This window comes from Peromyscus maniculatus, chromosome 6 (assembly GCF_049852395.1).
Source record: "Peromyscus maniculatus bairdii isolate BWxNUB_F1_BW_parent chromosome 6, HU_Pman_BW_mat_3.1, whole genome shotgun sequence".
Taxonomy (NCBI): Eukaryota; Metazoa; Chordata; class Mammalia; order Rodentia; family Cricetidae; genus Peromyscus; species Peromyscus maniculatus.
The window spans coordinates 34,562,253-34,587,015 of NC_134857.1; the positions used below are offsets into that span (position 1 = coordinate 34,562,253).

Below are 24,763 nucleotides of genomic sequence, written 5' to 3' on the forward strand. Positions count from 1 at the left end.
GCACATCCCCGTCTATAATTGTGAACTTTGGTGATCTGGGGTCTCGATCTTTAACACTTCTTGTTGAATTTATTCAGAATGAAGCTGCCCACCAGTTGCTTAACATGGTATCAGTGAGCTCATTTCAAAGTTGTGAGCACTGACTGTCAAAAATATGTTCCCAGGCCAGGCATGGTAGCTTATGCCTGTAATTCAGCACTCAGGGGGCCGGGGCAGGGGGATTTGGAATTGGAGGCGAGCCTGAGCTACAGACCTTGTCTCAAAAATAATAAAATTTGTGTCATTTGAAAATTAGTAGATAAACTTTCCCCAGCCCCCCAAATTCATTTTCTTATCACAGTGATAGATCGCATGGCCCAAAGGAACCTGTGCTGTCAATCACAGAATAATGAACACGGGCCACTGAACTATCATACTGGCTTTAATGTCCCTGGTACTTTAGGATGATAACTACAGACTATATAATTACACAGTCCCCAGAAGAGTCTCGTAATCGAATCACAGGGCATTTTGTGAATGTTTGGGACAACAACCAGAGGACCACAAAGTGAATGGGATTGTGATGTTTGCCAGCTACAGCGCTAAGAAGCACCCTAAAACTCAATTAGAAGCGTCCTTTAGGTATTACATAATTATAACACAAATTTCATTAAGGCACAAGGGTTTTTTTTTTATACATATAATTGAACTGTCCTCAGAATCCCCAAAGATTATGTTTCTTAATAGTTTATAAAAACAACACGGTTGGATTCCCAGATTCGGATTTCTTCCTCCCCAGCTGGAGCAGCTAAGTCACAGGCAGGACAGGCCGCTCCAGGGTTGTCTGGCCACTTGGAAAGTGAGCAGGGTCTTGCTGTATTTGTCTCACGAATGTGCTGCGCAGCTAGAATATTGGCTAGCATTCTGAAAATATAAGACGACTGTAAGGATATTTACAAATTTATGGCTGGGCAAGCTGGTGGGGAAACACATTTGCCACTAGGCCTGAGGACATGGATTCAAGTCCCAAAATACACATGGCGGATGCAGAGGAGCCAACTCCTGAAAAGTCGTCCTCTGACCTCTATATGCACTCCAGGGCATATGTACGCACACACATACACACACACACACACACACACACACGCACGCACGCACGCACGCACACACACACGCACAGAATACTTAGAAATTCTAAGGAAACAAGAATAGTTCACCTATAGAAAATGTCACCCCGTATTAAGACCCCAGAATTTCAGTAGTTTCTTCCCTTTCTTCCCTCTTCTCTCTACCTTTTTCCATCCGTCCCTTCTGGCTGTCTATACACCAGCCATGTCTTCCGCCATCTTTCTTCCTCTCCCTCTCGAAGTCATGAGAGTTGCAGTAGAAGCAGGAAGGACAGGGTACAGAAGGAAATCAGGCAGCTTGTTCACCCAGCTTAGGAGACCCAAGGGGCTCACACGGATGCACCAAGGAGAGGCTCACACACAAGTCGCTGGTACAAACCACTGGGCAAGCCAACAGAACAGAGCACCCCAGCCTTGCCTCAGGATATTCTGAATCACTCCCAGGGCAAGGTACAACATTTCCTGAACCCTGACTTAACATAGCAAGGACAAACCCATGTACAGCAGATTTACAAGCACACCAATTTTCTGAACTTAAAAACATTTTTTTTCAAGGCCAATAATCAAAAGTGGAAAGGATGAGGTGAAAAATGCATCCGTTCCCCTTGCATAGCCCAGTGTGTAAATAAAAATCTCTGATTAGTCATTAGTAGGATATCACATACACATATATATGTATAATTAAGAAACAGCAGCATTGGCCTTGTAATGACATTTGTTTATGAGAAAAAGAAATCCATTTAACCCAACATCATAACCCAATTAACCTTTGCAGGTGCTGGACACCTGCTTGCTTCACAGGAGCTCGGGAGATGGCTTAGTGGGTAAGCCCTTCCCACAAAATATGAGGACCTGAGTTCAAATCCCCAGTGCCCACATAAACGCCCAGTGAGTGTGACAACCCACTTGTAATTCTAGCACTCTGGAGGTGGAGACAGGTTATCCCTGAGGCAAGCTGATTGGTTAGACTGTGGTATCAGCAACCCTGCCTCAAGATACAAACGGCAATATAGAAAGACACCCAACACCCACCTCGGGTCTACACACACACACACACACACACACACACACACACACACACACACACGGATGGACGGGCAGACAGACAGACAAACATGAATACACACACATGAAAAAGGACAAAAGTCCCATAGAGACCAAGAATATGGTGGCATTTGGTGCTCCTCAATCAAAGTGTGAGCGGCATCCGTTTCCTCCTTTCAGTTCCCGGAATAAAAATATTCTCCCTCACGGAGCACAATAGCGTGGGCTACAGCCTCTCCCCATGGAGTGTGAGCCTCGCTGGGTCTCGCCTTCTGCTGTGTTCGAAAGAACCTCTCCCAGGACCATGTGTCCTTCGGCGAACATTCACGTATTTGGGGGGCAAAGAAAAGGAGCCAGAATGGGTGGCCCTAACCGAGAGAGAGAGACTGAGGCCAACCAGGACTCGGGATGACAGGGAAGCTGGCCTGTGAACGAGCCAACGGCGTGGCAGAAGAGACCTCTCCAGGAGAGAGTGGAGTTAATTAGCCTTTTTATGCGCACACACACATGCTGGCTTCACACATTCAAAAAATAGAGCCAGGCTAAGCACAGGGCCTGTTTTAGCCCGTTGTGTAAAAACTAGTTAGATGGGGACTCACTCTCTTTTTTTGTGCCAGGAGCCCCGCCTCCAGCATCCTTACCAGTCTCATTAGCTAGGGGAGCCTTGGGAATGAAGAGGCAACGTGAAAGGGGCTCTGGGAAATGCTAATAACGCAAACCACCTTCACTTTCTCCAGGAGCACTGAGCATCTAGGAAGCCATACGTTTATACGCATGTAAAAACAACAATAATAATAATGTTCTCTTCGTAACGTGGCCACTGAGCTACTGTGCGGGAAGGTCCCAGTGTCTACTTGTGGAACAAATGGTTGACGAGTGGCTGAACTCGGAAGCAGGGAATGATCCGCTAACACGAGCTCCTAGGCCTGCTCTGAGACTGCCACAGGACAGCAAGGTTGGCCTGGGGCCAAGAACAGGCCCGCCAGGGAAACAGGAAGTCCCTGAGAGCTGCCACAGACCCACGGCTCAGCGAGTTCCCCAAACAAAAGGCAGCCACTGATTTCCACAACTGGCCTGCCGTGACACCGTATGGTCAGGAAGGTTGTCTTGCCACAGCACAGAGGCCTGTCTTCCGGGTCCTGAGGGCCGCAGAGCTGTGGATCCGGTAGCTGTCTTATAACTGTTTTCACTACTTGATGACTTTTCTTGGAATTCACTTCAGTGGAACCTAGCTGAGCGCACAGGGAGAGAACTGGTATCTCCCGCCCCTCCTGATTCAGCCCTAGTGAATGGCCTTTTCTCCTATCAGGGTAGTGAGCACCAAACCACTTAACATTCACTCATGGGGCATGGGGGAGGTGAGTGGAGGCAGCTTTCTGTGTGGACAGGAGGGAAAACTGGACATTTAAAGTTTCTCACTCTGATCCCCGTTGACACTGGATTTAATTTATAGGGGAATCCAAACCTTTTGGCTCTTCCTTTCTTCTCTGGGAGTACCTACTTCAAAGAATTCTCTAGTCACTGTGTGGAGACCCTGTGGCTGAGAGCTGCCATGGGCAAAGACGGATCGACTTGACTATAAACACTGTGCAAGCAGTTTCTTCCTCAGTGAAATTCGTCAAAAAAGCCCCTCTTTTTTCTCTTCTGAACAATAAGGTATGCTCTCTGAGAATATTCTAGCTAAACCCCCTCCATCTCCTCCCCGTGTGTCGTGAGGAACTCCACTGTGGATAAGGGCTCACCAAGGAGGAACCATAGAAAAACTAGAGACAGGGAATTCCAAACCTGTTTACTTTCTGACTTGAAGGATCTCTCCTCCCCCTGACCCTCTCTGGCTCTCAGATTTTTTTTTTTTTTATTTTGTTTTGCCCTATGTGTGAGTGCTTTCCCTGAATATATGCATATGCCCCAAGTACATGCAGTGCCCACAGAGGCCAGAAGACAGCATCTCAGATTCACCAGAACTGGAATTACAGAGGATTGGGAGCTACCATGTGGGTGCTGGGATTCGAACCAGTGCTCTTAATCTCTCAGCCATCTCACCAATCCCGTCATGGTTGTTTTGTCTTGTTCTGTTTTGGAGACAGGGTCTCATATATCCCAGGATGGACAAGAACTCAGCAATTAGCCAGGGATAATCCAGAACTTGTGTTTTTCCTGCCTCTACCTCCCAAGTGCTAATGACAGGCACGCACGGTATGTCTCTGTGGATCAGTTTTATGCGGTGCTCGGGATCCAGCCAGGGCTTCCCACATGTTAAGCAGGCACTCTGACAACTGAGCTGTAAGCCCAGACCCAAATCTCTTATTTGCTTCCAAGTTTTCTTATTAATCCAGAAATTAGAAAGTTAGGCAGATAGTAGTAGGGTAAGCCACCCCACCATGAATCTCTTTTCCAGATGTTGAGACTATTCACCGTGGTAAAGACGGCCCACACTGGGAGGGGCAAGGAGGAAGTCAAGGGAACACTCACTGAATCATAGTCTTGAAGGTCACTTCCCCAACTACATGAGCCACCAAAGTGAAAGGGAAACCATTCTTTAAAATCAGATGACTGTTAAGTGTCCTCAAAACTAACGGGTAATTCCGGGACGCTAAAGGGCGCGGTGCGCAGCCTCGGGATTGTCACCCCAACAGCTGCCTTGCTCTTTCTTCCTCTCGCACCAATGCCTTGAATTCCTCCTCCCCTGAAAAGTCCTATTTTGAAAATTAAAAGGGCGATATTGTTAAACTATGAAAAATGTCTGACTCGAAGAAGAAAATCGCGGACATTATTGCTTCATTTTATCACCGGCGCTACCTCTCAGGCTCTGACTCTTGACAAGGGAGAGACCCTCTCGTGCGGCTGGTTCTCCCCAGGCGTAGTAACGGCATCCTCTTCGTAGGCAGTCTTCTAGTGGCTGCCTCTTACACTCGCGCTTCTGTAAGTCTGTCAGAGGTAATTATCTCCCCTCCAATCTACTGCTCTGCGGTGTATCATAAACACTCAGATTACCCAAAGTTGACCGAGGGAGCGGAGTGTGTATGCTGCACCGTGTGGGGAAAGACAGCCATAAATAATTACCCCAAGTACCCACTCTCTCTGCTAACAGGGGAATGAAGATGACTTGAGACGAAGAGACTACCACAGGCTGCCAGTCTCTTTTCCTCGTCCATATATGGAGGTGCCCATACCCAAGAGCCAACCCCAGGAGCTCCTGCAGGAGTTAAGAGGCAAGGAACTGTCCCAGATCTGCAGTGCATTGACACTCGGGAGGACGGACGGATCAACGTGAACGTGCAGCCGACCACAGTGGTCAACACAAACAACCTGAGCCCCAGAGGAGGGAACAGAGGCCGGCTTCTGAAAAGTACATACCACCATTAGGGGTATTGTTACATATTCTGGAATGTTCCAATTCCAATCTTGGCCACAAATTTGAAAGTTACTAAAAGCCCCTGAATGATTCCCATCAGTCCTTTAAATCTAAGAATGAGATCAAACCAAACGCTGAAAACACACCTCTTGGATTTCAACAGCCTGGGAGCCAGATACATTTGCTGCCTAAACGGCCTCCTCTGTCACCATCAAAAATCCCCTTTGCATCTGCTTCACTGTGGACGACAGATACATTCCATTCCGATAAATAAAACTCGCGTGTGAAAATTATTTCTGCTCATTTGCTGTCACTACCAAAACCTTTCTCAGATACTCCTGCAGGGCGTTCTGGGGAGGCAGCACCAAGTCCCAATCTGAAACAATCTTCTCCAGGCCTCATTAAGGAAGAAGAACGTCGTTTTTAAAAATTCAAAAGCAGCTGCACACCATTGAGAAATTCCTAGTGAAGCGACAGAACACATTTTCAACCACTCAGCCATAACAACTTCTAAACTGAGAAAGTTGCCTCTTGTGTGAAAGCCGCTGTTTACCCGACATCCGGGGATCCGGGGTGGGGGTGGGGGGTAAGGGGTTAAGGCTAGATGTGAAAGGTCTGCACACATCACCCCGAGGTGAGGAACCGCCTGAGCTGACTGGAGGAAAACAGCACCCCGAGGTTCAGTCACAGCCACACACTCTGCTCCCCCAGAGGCAGAGGACAGGAGCCAGCACCTACACTCAAGAATAAACAACCAAGAAGAGCTGGCTTCATTTATTCTAGTCAGTATCCCTAAAGCTGACTATATGTTAACCGGACATAAATCAGATACCTTTGCATCAGAGTTAACACTAATCCCCCTACCTGGTCCGACTTAACTTTCTCTATAGCGGTTCTCTCAAGATGGGCCTCGAACCCCAAACACAGCTTTCTTCAAAAAAATAATAACAGATTAAACATTTCTGAAGCGCCTACTTTTTCTAAGTTTTTTTTTTTTTTTAAGAGTTCTATAATACGGTCATTTTTACAGCTGGACTCTTTAGGGAGTAAATGTTTTCTAAGGGGTTAGAAGTTAGGCGTTCATCACAACAAAGGAATAATCTCAATTGCCTTTGGAAATGTGTGTAGGGGTTGGGGATTTAGCTCAGTGGTAGAGCACTTGCCTAGCAAGCGCAAGGCCCTGGGTTCGGTCCTCAGCTCTGAAAAAAAAAAAAAAAAAAAAAAGAAAGAAAGAAAAGAAAATGTGTTTCATTAAAATCAGGCAGCTATGAAATAACTAGTATCACTAGTATAACTAGAAAACACTTGGGTCACCATGTACTCTGCTACAATAGATACAGAGGTAAAGGTTCTATTTCACAGCCAACGCAAGACATCCGTGTACCCTGTACGTAGTAAAAGTCATCCTGAAGGGGAAAAAAAAAACTCCAACATAAGGAAGACACAGATCCAGAAACACCAAAAGCAAGTAAGAGAAAAGACACACGCCTAGGGGAACAAGTAGTTAACTAGATAGTTAGGGGAAAGGCAGAGGGGTTGGAACGCTACTGTCCAGCAGCAACTCCAAGGCTCTCTTTGTTTATGACGCTGGATGTGCAAGGTTCACGGTGAGGGCTTACTCTGTGTACACAGCAACCCTCGCCACCTAAGCTACTGAAGGGGAAGGGATAGAGGTATCAGTAGAGTGAAGCCTTTCCCTGAATCTGCACTGAACACATGGCTGTGTTAGCTAGCCAGACACTTTGGTTCGGCAAAAGGTGGCTAAATAGACTTGGGGGGTAGCTTAGTGGATAATAGCATGTTAGTCCTGCAAATACAGGAACATGAGTTCAAGCTCACAGAACCCTCAGTGAGAGAGAGAGAGAGAGAGAGGGAGGGAGGGAGGGAGGGAGGGAGGGAGGGAGGGAGGGAGGGAGGGAGGGAGGGAGGGAGGGAGGGAGGGAGGGAGGAAGAAAATCACCACAGAATAGTGCACTTGTAATTCTAGTGCTAGGTGGATTCCTGGGTTTCAATGGCCAGCCAGCCTAGATTATTTGGGGGGTACCAGGCCACTAAGACACTTTGTCTCAAAAACAAAACAAAAAAAGTAGACTGCTCCCAAGGAATGGTTCTCAAGGTTGTCTTCTGGCCTCCACATGCATGTACACATGTGTGCATGCATATACCCAGGCACACATAAACCTGCACACACGGAAGCATCGTAGTTATAAGCTGGAGTATGACGCTTAGTTTGCTGGAATTACTTGGAAGAGGAAGATAAAGAACAGATCCCCAGTTACCTTACCACCTCCGGTTTATTTCTCTGGTCACATCTCTGCCACCTACACCTTGTTCAGGTTTTAGGTCCTACTGTCACCCTGACAAAGACAAAACCCACGGGTGGTAAAGCAGACAAGAGAGAGACACCCAAGGTCAGAGGTACATGAGGCCAGGAGACGTCAGAACCGGGAGCCTAGCAAGGCCACGTTCCTCAAGTCTGGCTCCTGTTCAAACTGATCTGCCTCCATCCAGGCAAAGCCAGGCAGACAAGGCCTTCCCCTTGGGAGAGCATAGGTCTGTAGAAAATGGGGCTTGCCAAGAGAGGCTCCTGCAGCCCAGTGAAGGCACAACAGCGCAGTAGCAAAGAACGCTCCAGCCACGGTGAAAACACGGAGTGTAATTGCCTCTCGTCAGAAGGCTGCTCAGGCAAAGGCGAGTCCAAGTAGCCACAATTACGGAGGGGTCATGTCGGAGCGTGACAGAAAGTGTTGGGACTTCTGTCTAAGCGATCGCTGTTAGAGGGCGATGGAGGCAGGTCTGTTCTCCAGCATTTCCCAGAGCTGGCTGGTCAACACGCTGTTATTACCACATTACACAGACGACTAGATTAGTCAGGGCAATTTAACCCGTAGGAAGTGGCAGCTCACAGAACTAAGATTTCGACCACTTCAATGCACACCCATAGATACCCCAGGTACTACTGGGACAATTCACCTCCCTCCCAACACACACACAACACACACACACACACACACACACACACACACACACACACACACACACACCTCCACCACCACCACCACCAGACAGCCCAGCCTGGGAAGCACAACACCAAGAAACGCAAAGAGGGCCATGGATTCAGCCGAAGCCTCCACTTTAGGACAACAGAAGAGAAAGAATATCAGCCCTGTTGGACACAACCTTTAAAACTCACTAAGGTCCTAAAAAAGACTAAGGGTTTAGCTCAGCGGTAGAGCACTCAACTCTCATGCAGAAGGCCCTGGGTTCAATCCTTAGCACAAGAAGCTGAAGCTGGAGGTGGGGGTGAGGGGTGGGGGTGAGGGGTGGGGGATGGGGGACAGAGACTGACATGACAGGTGACTACCTTTATGGAAAAAAAAATTTTTTTAAATTCATTTTTAGTTTATGTTCATTGGTGTTTTGCCTGTGTCTACGTCTGTGTGAGGGTGCTGGATCCCCTGGAACTGGAGTTACGGACAGTGGTGAGCTGTCACGTGGGTGCTGGGAATTGAACCTGGGTCCTCTGGGAGAGCAGCCAGTGTTCCTAACCACTGAGCTATCTTTCCAGCCCCTGTGTACATTCTTATTTACAGTTCGATTTATTTATTTTGTTAAGGTCAGTCACTTCTCTTCTTCCACCACATGGGTCCTAGGAATCAAATTCAAGAAGACAGGTTTGGCAGGAAGAGCTTGTACCCACTGAGTGATCTCACCACCCCTAAAAACTATGCTGTTTAAAGACACAGAATTATCATTGGTCCTACGGTGCACTGTAATAAACCATATAAAACCATGTTGCATTGAGAGACTTTCTATCGGCTGCTTATACTCATTATATACACAGAAAAGTCGTCTTCACTACAGAAATTCTCCAATGTATACAAGGGATGTGTGGATAAGGGGACCGCAACATTTAATTGCCCAACCCGAGGAGGGGGATATGAGATTGTTGCCTCAAAAAGAAACAAGCAAGCAAGCAAGCAAGCAAACCAAAACGGAGAAATCAGTCACCATGTCTACCAACAGAGGCTCTTACACCATACTGTGGGACATTCATGATCATCATAAAGGGACGAGTTGAGGCTCTAGGAACACCTCATGAGGCAGACGGCTAAATCATAACACCCAGGGCTGAAGATGGACTCAGCTGGTTGAGAGCTTGCCTAGAATGCAGGAAACCCTGGATTTGACACCCAGCGCTGTATCAGCCAGATGTGTGGCATACCCATGCCCATAATCCCAGCACTTTGGCGGCGGAGGCAGGAGAACATGAAGTTCAAGCTCATCCTTGGCCACTTAGCGCATTCCAGGCCAGCCAGGAACACAGGAGACTTTGGTTTCTGTGGGTTTGTTGTTGTTGTTGTTGTTGTTGTTGAATTAGATGTAGTTAGTGTGTGTGTGTGTGTGTGTTTGCATGCGTTCATGGTGCATGCAGAGGTCAGAGAACAACTTGTGGGGGTCAGTGCTCTCCTTCCAGCATGCGGGTCCCAGATATTGAACTCAGGTCATCGCCAGGCTCGGCAGCAAACACTTTTACCCACTGAGCCCTCATATATATATATATATATATATATATATATATATATATATATATAAACTGCAGAGTACCTATCTGTTTAAATGGGGAAGGGTTTATTTTAGGATAATAATGCAATATGATTCCAATTACGTAAAAAAATCTAACACGTAGTTACATACAACTGGTGACAGGAAGACAAGACAAACGTACGAAATCATGGAGACTGAACAGTTTGGTGAATGGGAAGGAAATCAGGCCTTTCTTATTGTTTGCTTTCGTTTAGTGATGTATTTAAGCAGCATTCTGAGCTCCTCCTATCACAGATAGGTCCTTTCAGAAGCACAAGGACATAAACGTGAATAACGAGACAGACTCCCTGCTCCTTCTTCTCCCACGCTCCAGCCAATTCTAAAACCCTTGAGGGAACACTGCCACTCACCAAGGCAGCCCATTCCATCTCGGGACACCTTTCATTTCCATAAAATTGGTTTTTAAAATACACATTATGCTAAAACCTGGCTTCTAATAACTGCCAACCACGGATCCTCAGTTTATCCCCTTGAGGTCTAAAGGGGCATCTCTCGACCTTTCTTTGAGCGACAGCCCTTCAGATATTTTCAGTCAGGGGTCCTCTCGCCCCCTCCATCTCTACACACTCCGCTCCACCCACGGCTCTCCACTTGCATGGTTTCCAGCCCTAGCACCTCCCTGCCTGCTTGCAGCTAAGTGCTCTCCTTTTATCTGAAGCCCCCACGTGACGTTATGATCATGATGCTACAAGCGCCACCTAGTCAGAAAGAAAAAGAAGGTGAAAACGAAATCCATCAGCTTCAGCAATCATGCCCTCATCCACCGCAACAAGCCAGTGGCTCATGCCCCAAAAATACTTGTTTGGAAAAATGTGAACTATAGCATGGTGTGGCAGCACACACCTGAATCCCACACTTTGAAGGTGGAATTCAAAAACTTCCTCGGGTACATAGTGTGTTCAAGGCCAGCCAAAGCTATTGAAGACTTTGCCTCCAAAAAAGGAGGGAGGGAGGAAGGAAGCTTGCTATAGAGATCAACGCTTAGAAGATAGAAAGAATGTATCATCCTTGGGGTTTTCCTAAATGTTAGTTTATTGCTCCCAGGAATAGGAATATATCTAACAGAACCACAAATAATACTTCTTGAACTATGTGTTCTCGTCCTCCAATGAGGACAAGGGTATCCTTCACCATGGAGTTCCCAGTGGCTACAAGAGAGTCCAACCTGCAGCAGTGGTCCACTTGGAACTCATTAGATCTCAGTTCATGAAGATGCTGGGCTAGGTTAAGCCTCATGGTGTTCTATTCTCAGGGTGCACTTGGGCAGGAGGTAACAGGCGAAGCCAAAGTCCGTCATGAAAACGGAGCTAAGGGGCGTGGCAGACCCTTGCCTCACTGATACATTTGATCCTCACCATGGTGCCATGAAGTGTGAGAAAGACACTCATTGCTTTTGAGACAGGCAAGGAGACAGCGCCAACAATCCTGAAGTGAAAAGCCACAAAATCCCCAGTGAGCCGGACAGAGCTGGAATCCAAGCATCACCCCCTTTCCACCTCATCACAGCCCTGCCACGGTGCTCACTCTTAGCAACAAATGTGTTACAAAGAAACTGTGGGTAAAACCACAAGGCATTCATAAATCCATCCCCATGCCCTCTCTTTCCTACCTCCACGGAAGCTTCTTGGTCGAAGTAGGGTTTCCCAAGCCCAGCAGTACCAACATTCTGGACCAGGTGAATTCTTAATCATGAACATGTATTAATTTGCTTTCTACTGCTGTGATGAACACTGTGACCCAAAGCAACTCGGGGAGAAAAGGGTTATTACAGCTTACAAGTTCTAGGCCATCGTGGAGGGAAGCCCGGGTAGGAGCTCCAGGCAGGAACTGAAGCAGAGGCCACGGAGGAACACTGCTTACTGACTTGCTCCCTCTGGCTTGCTTAGCTTGCTTTTTATTACAGCCTAGGCCTAAGTGCCCGGGGTGACACTGCCCACAAAAGCCTGGGCCCTTCCATATGAACCACCAATCAAGACAATGGCCCCTAGGCTTGCCTACAGGCCATGTGATGGAAGCCTTTTCTTGGCGGCAATTCCCTCTCCCCAGAGGACCCTGCTCTGTGTCAAATTAAAACAAAAACAAACAAAAAACCCCAACTAACCACCACAGTGTTATTTGCAGGATACCCGTCAACACGCCCGGTTCCTACCATGGAGACAACTGTAGCACCTCTAAATTACAACAATCAGAAGTTTCAGGTGTGGATGAGGATACACCATTTAAAGCATACCTTACCTGGTAACTCCAACTACCCACGCCCCACTGTTATTAACTACAAATGATCAAGACCCACTATTTTCCCTCCATCTGTTCCTCCATCTTTATTGTCCCCTGCTATTGGAATTTGCTCAGTCTTTCTGCATAGCTGACCTCCCTCCAGCTGCTTATAGCTCTTATTGGGTAGCAGCCCCTTCAGATTCATTCACAGTCTCTGGGTTACTACACCCGACATCTGTCAATCAAAGGTAGAAAACTGATTGACCCCTGTGAGGAAAACGGGGATAGACTTTGTCTTTCAGAGCTGGCGTCGGCCTCGTCTGTCCCAGTCACAGGTATGAAGGGCTGGCTGGCTACACAACCAGGATAGCTTGTGTCCACCAGCCCATTCCCCTGATGGGAAAGAAGTGTCTGGAGGTGGGGGGTGGGGGGTGGGGAGCAAACACCACTTATCCTAATCCTTTCCTCCTAGGCAGAAGCAAATGCCGACACAGCTGAGGACTGAAAGGTCCACGTTCAAGCAACATTACAGAGCCAGATGCTAACCACCTGGATAGGCGTTTAAGGGGTTAGAAAGGAAAGTCTGGAAGTTGTTAGAGTAAAATTAAATATTTCATTGAAGTGTTCTCTAGTTGTTAAGGAAATGCTGAAGGGGATGAAGGTCAGTTATTAGTATTTTAAAAGATTCCATTTCAACATAAGGTCCCTCCCAGCCAATGGGAAGTCTGACAGAATGAAAAGGCGGTGCCTAAGGGATCCTTAAGGAATCACTTTCCTTAAGTCGGAGGAAGTACTGCAAGACTTTTGCGGTTTTTATTAAGTTCCCCAAGAACAGTACGCCAGCCTTTAAAACAAACAAACAAAAAGCCGTATCAGTCGTTTCTTTTTCTTTTGCTTGTGCACATGTGGCCCTCGGGGAACACAGTTTCTTTCTCAAATAGAGAAAGGGATTCAAGAACCTCTCTAGCATTTGACAGAGAGAACAGCCAGATAGCCTTCAAAAATGAAAATAAAATGTGTTTTCCTTTGTTGCCCCTGCTAAACAGAACCCTGTAATTTCTAAGTATTTATTAAACAGCAAACCCCCAACTCCATTTTATGAGTAGTTTATCCACTCTTATTTTATTTTTTTTTTTCTCTGAATGTTCGTAGATTTAAACAAAAACAACTTAGGTGAAGGAGAATTAATCACTTCTTGGCGACAGCCGATTACCTGAAGCTGTATTCCCATCTCACAAACCTAAATAATGAACTTTCGGACATGTCTGTTTCAGATACATGCTATTTTCTTAATGAACACTTAATTTGGAAAGACTTAAAACTTGACCAGTTCCAGGCCTGGCAGTGCGCGCCTTTAATCCCCCGGGAGGCAGAGGCTGGCGGATCTCTGATCCAAGGCCAGCCTGGTCTACAGAGGGAGTTCAGGGACTGCCAGGGCTACATAGAGAAACCCTGCCTCAGAAAAACAAAAAGCAGTAACAACAACAAAAATCTTACTAGCAATCACCACCCACCCCGCGTGCGCCTTCAAATACCAATGTCAAATGAGTTTGAAATAACAGGAGAATAAACCATAAAATTTTTCTCCAAATATCACGGGAAGGGAAGATATAGGGCCTGAAACTGCTAAGTGGTTGACACAAAAGACTATTGATTTAATAGCAATCTGTTATACCCTTGAAATAAGCTACAATAACAAGGAAACCTATGAAGACTATACATTGTCATGCAAATTCAAATACAATTAGCAATTTAATTTCTGTGAAGTACTACACAGACTGTGTATCAGTACTATGCAATAAGTAAAGCTGAAAACTCGGGCTGGAGAGATGGTTGAGAGCACCGACTGCTCTTCCAAAGGTCCTGAGTTCAATTCCCAGCACCCACGTGGTGGCTCACAACTACCTGTAATGAGACTTGGTGCCCTCTTCTGGCCTGCAGAGAATACTGTTTACATAATAAATAAATCTTTAAAAAAGAAAGAAAGAAAAAAGCTGAAAATTCAGTTTACGCTATATTATTTGTGCTAAGAAAGGGTAAACATTGTGTATAAAATCAAATCCACACTAATCCAAAATGATGTCATATCCAATTGTCTCATTAGTCGTGACAGCCAGAAGCACCTGAGTTAATTCTTCCTCTGCTTGTGGCTCCCTCCCAGTTTGTGATAAAAGTGCTGAAGAGCAAGAGAAAGAGAAGGCCGCCGTCGCAGCAGGGCAGAGAAGGAAAGCAGGCAGCCACGGGCTCCACACACCCAACTCTGCGCTCTTCCACAACAGAGTAAACATGAACCACTGTTTGAGACTTCAGGCAGCCACTGTGAGAACCTGGAGAGCGGGTTTGCAACCTGTTTCTCTGTTAGAGTTGGATCTCTGATCAACTCCACACTTCTCTATGGTGGGTAGCATTCCAAAAAGCAGGCTTTGGCTATCATCAACTCTAGGTCAGAGTACAGCAAAAGAACTATTGGAAAACAAACAGAATAGTCATTACCCACAGAAAACTCCTCAAGGAGCATCCACAAAGTCCAAGTGCTTTGAATGCATCCCAAAATTACTATGTACCATGCAAATTTTTTTATTATACTAGATCCTGGGGAGAGGGGTACAGGAGCACAAGGGAATGCTTGCTAAGCACTCTTATCTCAACCATGAAAAGCCCTGTTGGGAAATCTAGCAGCCAACTGTGAGTCTCACAGGCTTAGGTAGAAAGAAACTCAGTGTAAGGAAACCTGACTGCCCATGATCCTCATCTCTCCTACAAAAACTGAACAGTGACCAGAAAATGCTCATTTCTCTTATATTAATGAGGCAGAAAAATCTAAAAAATATCTAGTTTGTCCTCCTGATTCTAAAAAGACAGATGGGGGAGTATCAAGAATCCTACCTACTTGAGCATCAGCTTTACCTGGGAAGGGACTCTGCCTGAATCTCATGTTGTAGATTATGACTAATGATTAACTAAGTGAAGTTCTATTCTGCAGGCTGACTGCTGGCCACTCTGCACTAAATAAAATGTACCATGACCAAAGACTAAAACAGGATTACATGAATTGCTACCTGGAAACAATGCTTCCTGAGATTTAAAGCAAAGAACACCATATTGCTGAGGATGAAGGAATAAAAAGTTCAGTTTTCTCATGAACTTAAGACACACTAGGTCAGGCGATGGGAAGGTTTGGCAAAAACCATCCCTCTCACCCGTGACAGCAGCCAGACAGGAAAGCCGGAAAGGTTACCACAAAAATAAAATAAAAATTTAAAAGGCAAACAGGATTCATTGAGAAGGAAGTTCAGCAGTGAGCTAGTATATTGGCATTTCCTGGATCTATTCCAAGGATGGATGGGAATGTTTAGGGATGGGGTACAGTTACATCCAATACTCAGTGATTAATACATATATTATCAAATGAATTTTATGCGCCGAACTCTTCAGAGCATGGGTCACACAGATTTACGCACTCTCCAAACTGTCTATAAATCGTAAGGTCGGCGACAGGGAAAGACCAGACACAGTACAGGTCTCCAGGTGAATAAGACTACCACCATTTTGAGACTGTCAAAATGACATTGATGTGCTTCCTGATGTCTCTGATGACATCTTTGTCCAGTCAATCAATCTTTGGGTTTGAAAATCAAAACATATCTTAACACTGGACTCAGATCCTGTTCCTAGTGCTGCAAGGGACATATTTTGCTACCAGAAATAGGTCTTGGGAAAAGACACCATTGGAAAACATTGAGATTCTTAAATTCCTGAAGTCAATAGCTCTCATCAAGGAACCAAGGAGTCTTGGGGGAGGGAGGGCTCTGTAAAAATAAAATGGGAGAGGCTGACTTCCGGATGGAGGTTACCCGTGTCTAGAAAGGACCTGTCACTTGAAGCAGTGTATGTTCAAACCTAGGAGTGCTGCCTGCTCTATGCACCAGACTACAGAGAACCCACAACCATCTGAAACAGTCTAGAACCGGCAAAGACTGCTGCTTACCACCTCCGGCTGCTTTTGGCTTGCTGGTCTGTGTGTGTGTGTGTGTGTGTGTGTGTGTGTGTGTGTGTGTGTGTGTGTGTGTGTTTCACGCCTACGCTTGTAAATGTGTAAGATAGGAAAACAAATCAAAATCAGCAAAGCCCTCATTAGATTGTCCCCTTAACCCACGCCAGGCAGAAAGAATCAATCGATATTTAGTACTTTGGACAGATTGGTCCTAAGAAGGTAAACAATAGCAATAAAACAGAGAAGAATCCTATTCGCTTTTATTTTTATCATCACTGTGGTTTGGCTGTGCTTGATCATTTTTCTTTAGGGCTTTCCAAATAGTGAGTCCAATCCGAGAACTAAATTTAATTGCTCTGTGCCTCACCGGAGTACCACTATAATCCAGCAGTCAATTCGAGAAAACGAAGAGGCACATTTTCTTAGTAACCCGTCTTGAAGGGTTTTTTTTTATTATTATTATTTCATAGATAGGCTAAGCTTAAAGTATTTTTCCATCTTAGAGGCGGATGTGAATTCTGAAACTAATTATTTTCCAGGAAAATTTAACCCATAAAGGATGGTTACGATGTTAATTTTTCTCTCTGTGCACAGAATCTACACACAAGTCTTTGCTTGGGATTAAAGCGGTTTATTTTCATTCCACTCATCACATGTACGTCATACGGGCACCCGTGAGATGCTTACGATTCAGGAGAAGCTAGAATATACTGTTTTGCACATGGCTTTGCTATTTCTAGAAGTCAATAAGCTAAATTATTGAAAACTGACAGAAAAATTTGATTTCCAGGCAATTGTTTTTCACGTCTATTTGTTGTTAACTTACTAAAGTAGGATTCATTACGAAATTTATAGCTGTTGTCTTCATCTATTCAAATAAGCTTTATATTTTCATTTTGAAGTTAAATCCTGGTTGGGGCGAGCTGCCTCCTAGGTAACCTCAGAATGCAGGCTGGCTTCTACCTGCGGGTGTCTTAACACAGCGGTGCCCCCCACCCGACCCTCCTTCCATCATCAAAGGATGCTAAGGGACGACACAGCCCAGAGACAAAACTTTCTGGTCCCTAACTCTACTCCTCTCGCCTCTGTACCAGGTCTCTAAAAAGGACTGTGGCTTTTGTTCTACAGACGTTCAGTACCATCCCCAAAGGTCGTAAGCTGTGTCAGAAGACGGGAATTTTGGAACCTCACGCAAAAAGTCCGTTTCGATGCAATCAGAGAGCAGGAGGTGTGCAAATACTAAAGGGGGGTGGGGGTGGGCAAGGATGGACTCCTCGATGCCTGGCTTATTCTATTCCAGCCTCGGGGTCGCTAAGTGAACCTCCCACGACTGAGGGCGAGGGCAGGGAGGGGGCTGGGGGACTGCTATGAACACCGGTGCCACCTGGGTCCCCCAGCTACAGTCAATACGCCGGTCTCGTCCCAGCGCAGAGTACAATCGGGAAAAAAAGCCAGTGTGGCCGTGGTTTGGAGCTTCCTGTTTGTAAGCGAGAAGCTCCCTAGAAGACTCTGGGACCCGGGTTCTTCCTCCCACCGCGCTGGTGGCCTGAGGCGGAGGAGGGGGCAGGGCCGGAGGCGCTGGGCGGTCCCCGGGGCTGCGCAGGGCCGCCAGGCGGACAAAGCGCCTCCCGCTCCCTCCCCCACGGCCGCGTTCCAAGAGGGAGGGGAGGGAGGGTCGGAGGGGTGGGATGGAGAGGGAGGCCGGGGAGGGAGAAGAGGATAGGAGGAGGGCGCTGCCGGCGGGACTGGGCTGGAGCGCGCAGAAGAGGGAGGGCAGGGAGGAGGGGCCAAGGAGAGCAGGGAGGAGGGAAGGATTCTTGAAGCCCAAGATAAACAAATTGTTCCTCTTCACGTGCGGGGTGGGGGGTGGGGGAGAGCGAGCTCCACGGCCTCCCCTCCCCCACGCCGGCTCTTTGTCACCGCCCGCCCGCCCGAGCGCCCGGCGACACTGGCACCACCCCTGGCGCTCGGAGATCCGGAACGTGCGCGATGCACAGAACGCACACGGAGAGGGCGTCCGGCGCCCGGCCCCACGCAGCCGGTGGAGGCGCGCCGGGGAGAGGGGGCGCGCTCCTAGGAGAGATGGCCATTACCGGGGCCCCGAACCCGGAGACACAGTGGGGGGAGGGAGGGCAGACACCTTTCCAAGCTTCCTGCCTCCACCTCCTCCTCTCCCTAGGAGGAAAGCTAGAGAACCCGGGAGAGGAGATAAGAGAAAGGATTCCACCCTCCGGGTTAGGGGTGGGATCGGCCCCTTCCTCCCCCCCAGCACTTAAGCCATTGGCTGCGCCTCCTCCCGCGAACCCACCCACCCGGCCATTTAAGCCTTTCTCCTCCCTGCTCCCCTCCACTCCTCCGGGCTCAACACCCGGTGCCTGAAAGTTGGCGGAGAGCGAGGTGGGGGCAAGTTGAAGAAGAAGATGGGGGACAGTTCCAAGCCTTGCGGCAGTGGCAGGGTCAGGGCACAGCCCTGGCTTCCTCGCTCCCACCAGCCGCGTCCCTCTCGACCCCTGGCGGCTGCCCCACCTGCCCTGCCTGCCTCCGCCGCAGGTCTCGAGCGGCGAGCGCAGCGCTCGCGCGCCCCGCATCCGCGCGCGTCCCCACGAGCACGCGCGCGCAGCCACCCTCGCTCGCATCTCACCCACTTCAAAGTTCATTCACAAAACTCTCAGACTTTCCCAAGCCCAAAGGAGAGGAAGCTAGGGACTCTTCCTTTCCCTCCTAAGGGTTAAGGGCCTGGTGCCCACTCAGAATGTGCGACGGCATCCATTTCTCCCTGCAGCCGACGGATGTGATGAGAGGGGTGGGCGAAAGGGGGACCGATCTGGGGAGGCGCGGTGGCAAGGCGAGAGGTGAAGGCGGGGCGCGGAGGGGAGCAGCGTGGTTTCTACTCCCGGGTTCACTCTCACTCGGATCCGTTTCTAAGACAAGGAGGGGGAAACTTTTCCTGCGCCTCACTCCAACGCTCTCGAAGCTCCCTCCTCCCCTTGCAGTCGTGACTGGCTTCTCTCTCATCCCCTCCTCCCCAAATCTGACAACCCTGACAGATTAACAGGTAGCGGCGTCAACGACAGCGTTTACCCTGAGAAAAGTTGACGTTAACCCTTCGGCTCCATCCCACCCCACTCACCCCCGGTGCAAATCAGACCCTCACACCCCCACGCCAGAAACTCCACGCCCCCGACCCCAACGCGCGCCCCAGTGCGCCCTCACCATGATCAGCGTGTGGTTCCTCTGCTCCGCCGAGGCAGCCTCCGCATCTTGCTGGGCTTTGCTCGGGTGCTGTTGCTTGCCGGTGCCGGCGCCCGATTTCTTGGCCCTCTGCTCCAGGGTCCGCTGGTAGAGGCTCACGGTGTCCCGGCGCTCCAGCTCCAGCTGTTCCACCTGAGCCTGCTGATACCTGTTCTCGCAGTTGACGTGGTGCCGCCGGCAGCCCTCGATACGCTGCCGGAGCCGCTCGACCACCGTGCTGTGCTTGGGGACGGCCGCCGAGCCGCCGCCGGGGCCCCCGGAGCCGCCGCAGCCGCCGGCAGCGGGGTGATTGCCACTCGGAGCAGCCGGAGTGCTATTGGGAGTATTCACGCCGATCCCGGCCCCGCCGAGGTTGCTGCTCAGGCTGCTGTTGATGCAGATACTACTACCATTCGCGGCAGCAGCGGGGGCTGCGAAATCCCCCATCCTGCTCCCGGGGCACACTATTTTGGAAGAACTTTTTTTTTAATCCACCCCCCTATCAGCCTCCTCCTTGGGTCCAAGGATTAAAATAGTTTAAGTGGAACGCGGGGGAGACGCAAGCACATGGATGAAAACAGCGATCCCCACGGGGCGAAAAAAAAAAAGGGGGGGAGAGATTTTGGGGTGGTTTTTGTTGTTGTTTCCTTAAAAAAAAAAACTGTAAAGATCGAGGGAAGGAAAGAGGGGGTGTTATCTGAATACCATCAGACACCTATCAACAAATAGAATCCCAACAAACTGAGCCGGCAGCAGATAGGCTTGCAACTCAAGGGGAGATCCGCTCCTCGCCTGCCTCCTTTTAATAATCCATTATTTTCTAATAAATTCCAGGAGGTTTCCGGTGGTTGGCAAGCATTTTCTCCCTACGTACCGAAAAACACACCCCATGTACACACACAAGCGTGTGCCTCCAGTGCGGACACGCGCGACATACACTCACTCCACGCCGCATCGGAAAACGGCGAGCTTGCTTATTGCATTTTCCTTCCACAAAAAAGTTTTGGTGTTTATGCCGCCCCGTGTTCTCAAAGTACTTTGGCTGCTCAGTTGCATTTCACAGGAGCCTAGACATCGAGTCCTCGGGCTGGGGCAAGTAAACACATGGACAGTCCGAGGCGACTGCAAAAGTAGATCGCTGAAGTCCTTTGCGAAACGCCGCGCGGAGAGCAGCCCCTAACGCTCGGCCAGGCTGCCGCTGCCGCCGCCGCCTCCGCCACCATCACAATGATCAACTGCTCGCCGCCGCCGCCGCCGCCGCCGCCTCCTCCTCCTCCTCGCGCTCCTCCACCTCCTCCTCCTCCTCCATGCCAGCGGAGTGATATCAGGACGCGCGAGCTCAGTAAACACGGCAGCGGCGGCGGCTGGAGGCCGTGAGACGAGCCCGGGGACCCGGCGCAAAACCCGGCCCGGACTCTCCCCAGGCGGGAGCGGGCGCGGCGCGCACCTACCCGGCTCCCGCCTCCCTCGCCACTCCCCCCGACACACACACCCTCCGCCCTCCCCGTCCCCCAGCCCAGCTGCTCCCCAGGCTAGGAAGCCCGACCTGCCAGGAGGAGGGAAAGCAAAGATTCGGGGGGAATCTCAGGAGTGGATCACCTTTTGACCCGTGCGCGCGCACGCGCGTGTGTGAGTGTGTGTGTGTGTGTGTGTGTGTGTGTGTGTGTGTGTGTGTGTGTGTGTGTACGCGCGCGCGCGCGAGAGAGAGAAGCGCGCGGTGCGCGCGTATATGCGTGTGTGCGCGCGCGCGCACACGAGCGCTCGGGAACGCGCCAGGCTGGCTGCGTTTCCTCCTGCCCAGCGAGAGGTATCCAGCGAGCCCAAGTTGTTGTTATACATTTATGCATTATATTGCAGAACTGTGCATGACCAGGCAGAAACATTGCAGCTTCCCGGCAGCTGTCATTCCCACCCATGTGGAACGAAAAAGGCAAATGAGTGACTTGTTTTTAAGACCCAGAGAGTAAGTCCTTGCTAGTGCTCATGAACTCTTGCTCAAACTCTAGGACCCTCTTAACCCAAATACTTAATTTTTTTTCTTACTACGTTTATCTATTTATTAGGTCGGGGAGGCGACTGGTGCCTCAGCGCGTGTAGAAATCAGAAGGCAGCTTTGTGGAGTCTTTTTCTTTCGTCTAAGGTGGATACCGGGGTTTGAACTAAGGTTGTCGAGCCTCAGGACAGTCACATTCACCGCTGGAAGTCTCATCAGCACCAAACTACCGAATTTTCAGTGAACAGAAATAAGCAGTGGAAAACAAAAACAAAAACAAGAAAAAACCTTTGGGATATTATTTATTTCTCTGCACATAACGACTGTTGTTATTAGAGTGATTATTGTTTTACTTACCCTTGAAAAAATTAAAACCAAGCAAGCTGGGACTTGGAGGTGAGACTGAGCGTACATTTTAGCAGACTGTTTTGAACAGTAGGTGCTAATGACAGCAGTAATTAAGGGCCCTTCGTAAATCAAGTGGAAAGATTGCAGATTTCATGCATTAGAACTATAGGAAAAGCAGCATTTCACAGTTTGTTGTGACCAAAACAAAAACAAGCAAAAAAAAAAACAGGCTTACCTTACTGCCGGGTCTATTTCTTCCTGTTTCAATGGATTCACAGTAAGTACAATTGAAATGGAGTAGTAGCAGCTTCAGAAAAGTCATCTCAAGATGCTCTTTGTTATCGCCAACTATCTACCCAAACAGAGTATCTGACAAGCAGAAGATTCAAACACCCTTGGCTCAGACTTAACACCATCGCAGAGATACTTTTGCAAAAAAGAAAAAGAAAAAAGAAAAGAAAAGAAAATTCAGGAATTCAGGAATTGCTTGTACTTCTGGGATCCATAAGCAGCAGACCTCACCAGAGGTCTGCATGAAAAGGCATTTTGTGTTATCAACAAATCAATGAATTTTGGAGGGGGGCGGAGTCAAAACACAGCCATGTTTTCTAAAGTACCCAGGAATAAAAGAACTTTGGACCTTATTATTGTGTGACAATTTTTTTTTTCCCTGGGGAGATGCAACATCCATGCCTACCCATCCCAGATAGTGAACCCACCACAGACCAACATACAGACACCACCAAAGTCCAACTTGGTGAACCAATGAGTTGTATTGGGGTTACTTACAGGAGTATGGGTGAGGGGTGACTTACAGGAGCAGGAATGACGCAAAGACAGCCACAGCACCAAAGCCCACCCAGCGCAGGTGACAGCTCACCAAGCCGGGAACCTGGAGCACACTGCACAGCCTGCAGGCAGCTCAGCAGGTCGGAGGGTGTCCTCTCCAGGGGCCTCAGCTGGACTAAACCTCTTCCAGGTAGCGAGGCCGATTTCTGCTTCTTCAAGGCAGCTGGTCTGAACCCAATCTGCTTGGCTTGTCTGAGAGTCATTTGTACATTGTCTCTCCCTCAAGTCTGAGGTGGACTCTCAGCTTTTATTTCTTACTTGTGTGTGTGTGTGGGGGGTGTGTGTGTGTGTAGTGAATCTGGTCAGTTTCAGGGACTTCCTGAAGCCCTTTTGAGGTATTTATCTTCCTATCTAAGGAGCTTCCCCTGCAGGATGGAATGTTTCAATATCAGAGGAAACCGTTACCCACTTATGCATTAGGCATGAGGTCTGATTTAAACTCTCGTCATTTCTTGGTTTTGCTGATTAGCAGAGATGCTATTTCTAACCTCATAATATCAGCGATCTGGAGCTTTAGTTTCCTCTAGTTAATCAGGTCTATACGGTGAACTATATCTTTAACATCCACTAAATTATTTGGCTTTTTTTTTTTTTTTTTTTTTTGGTTTTTCGAGACAGGGTTTCTCTGTGTAGCTTTGCGCCTTTCCTGGAACTCACTTGGTAGCCCAGGCTGGCCTCGAACTCACAGAGATCCGCCTGGCTCTGCCTCCCGAGTGCTGGGATTAAAGGCGTGCGCCACCACCGCCCGGCTATTTGGCTTTTTAAAAAGGGGAAGCAAATTATTATTTATCTTGGCGAAAAACTGTAAGAGGTAAAACCTAGGGTCCAGAGGATCTCTTGTTAAAGTCAACCTTCCTTTTCTAAAATCCATCTAATTAATACACAGTTCCTGGGTCAGAAACGCCCCCTCAGTGTCAGCAAGAAAACTAATGTGAGGGGCTGCCCAGCTGGTTCAGCAGTGAAGAGCACTTACTGGTCTTGCAGAGGACCAAGGTGTGGTTCCCAACGCCCTCCTGGCAGTTTACAACTAGGCTCTAGACTCTCATTTGCAGAGGCTCTGGCGCCCTCCTCTGGCCTCTGCAGTCACCAGACACACATACAGTGCACATATATGCAGGCAAAATAAAAATAAATAAATAAAATTTAAAAAAATAAAAAATCAATATAGTATTTAAAGAAAATTAAACCAAGTGAGTTACATACAAAAGAATCCATTTGCAGTCTAAAAAAGTGTAGAAAGTGAAAGAACAAGAAAAAGCGATGCGCAAGTAGCCTTCTGGACATACTCACAAAGAAGTCTGTACCCCAGGCAGCTCCCGGCTTCACCACAGAGGGGAGGCTGTGATTCTGCACGCTGACCTCACACCTAAACCACTTACCTACCTCACCAAGTCAAGAAGGCAACTTGATTTACTCAGGCAAGAAACTGGAGGGTCTGAAGCATGGGGTCTGTGGTTTTGAGACACTGAAATCCTGTAACTCAGACTTTATTTTTTTTATGAAGAATATCTCATTCTGCAGAAACAAAAATAACAATAATTGTAGCATTATGGATTCACATAAGTTAATTATCTCATTTATCATAAAAATAAAACCGAAAGTACGTGGAAATGTGCATCCCTCTCTTTGGGGGACCAGTATGCAGAGAAGTGTGCTTTGTGACTATACCTAAGAGCTCCCCAAAAGCAAGTAGAACTACACTTGCATGGCTACAGCAAGTTTGGCCTGATTTTACTGTTTGACGTGCGCCTCATTCAAAAGAACGGAGAGCTCATAAAATCTCTCTCACACACAGAATTACCCACCTCTTCCAAGTGGTGGGAATGGTAAGTCACAAGCAGAAGTCTTTGAGAACATCAACCTGGATTGCACTCTGTGCGCACATGAGGTCAGAAACACCAACACAGTTGTGTCAAGGGGTCAGAAGATTCAGGAAGTGAGCAGGACTGGAGAATTGATCCTCTACTGTACTGACCACATCCAAAGCAGAGACCTTTGCCCTGGCTGTTTGTAGACTT

The 24,763-nt window shown here is 48.1% G+C and overlaps 1 protein-coding gene across 2 annotated transcripts in view; it reads right to left on the reverse strand.

The window, feature by feature from the left end:
- The window catches only part of Maml3 (mastermind like transcriptional coactivator 3), a 431,258-nt gene extending 410,290 nt beyond the window's left edge, over window positions 1-20,968 (reverse strand). The window contains exon 1 of one of the 2 annotated variants that reach the window (XM_015996364.3): window positions 19,538-20,968. In XM_015996364.3, the coding sequence (XP_015851850.1) occupies window positions 19,538-20,002 (465 nt within the window). In that variant the 5' untranslated portion in view covers window positions 20,003-20,968. The remainder of the gene's footprint in view (window positions 1-19,537) is intronic. The other variant, XM_006977587.4, reaches the window with a different exon arrangement.
- Window positions 20,969-24,763: the final 3,795 nt, after the last annotated feature.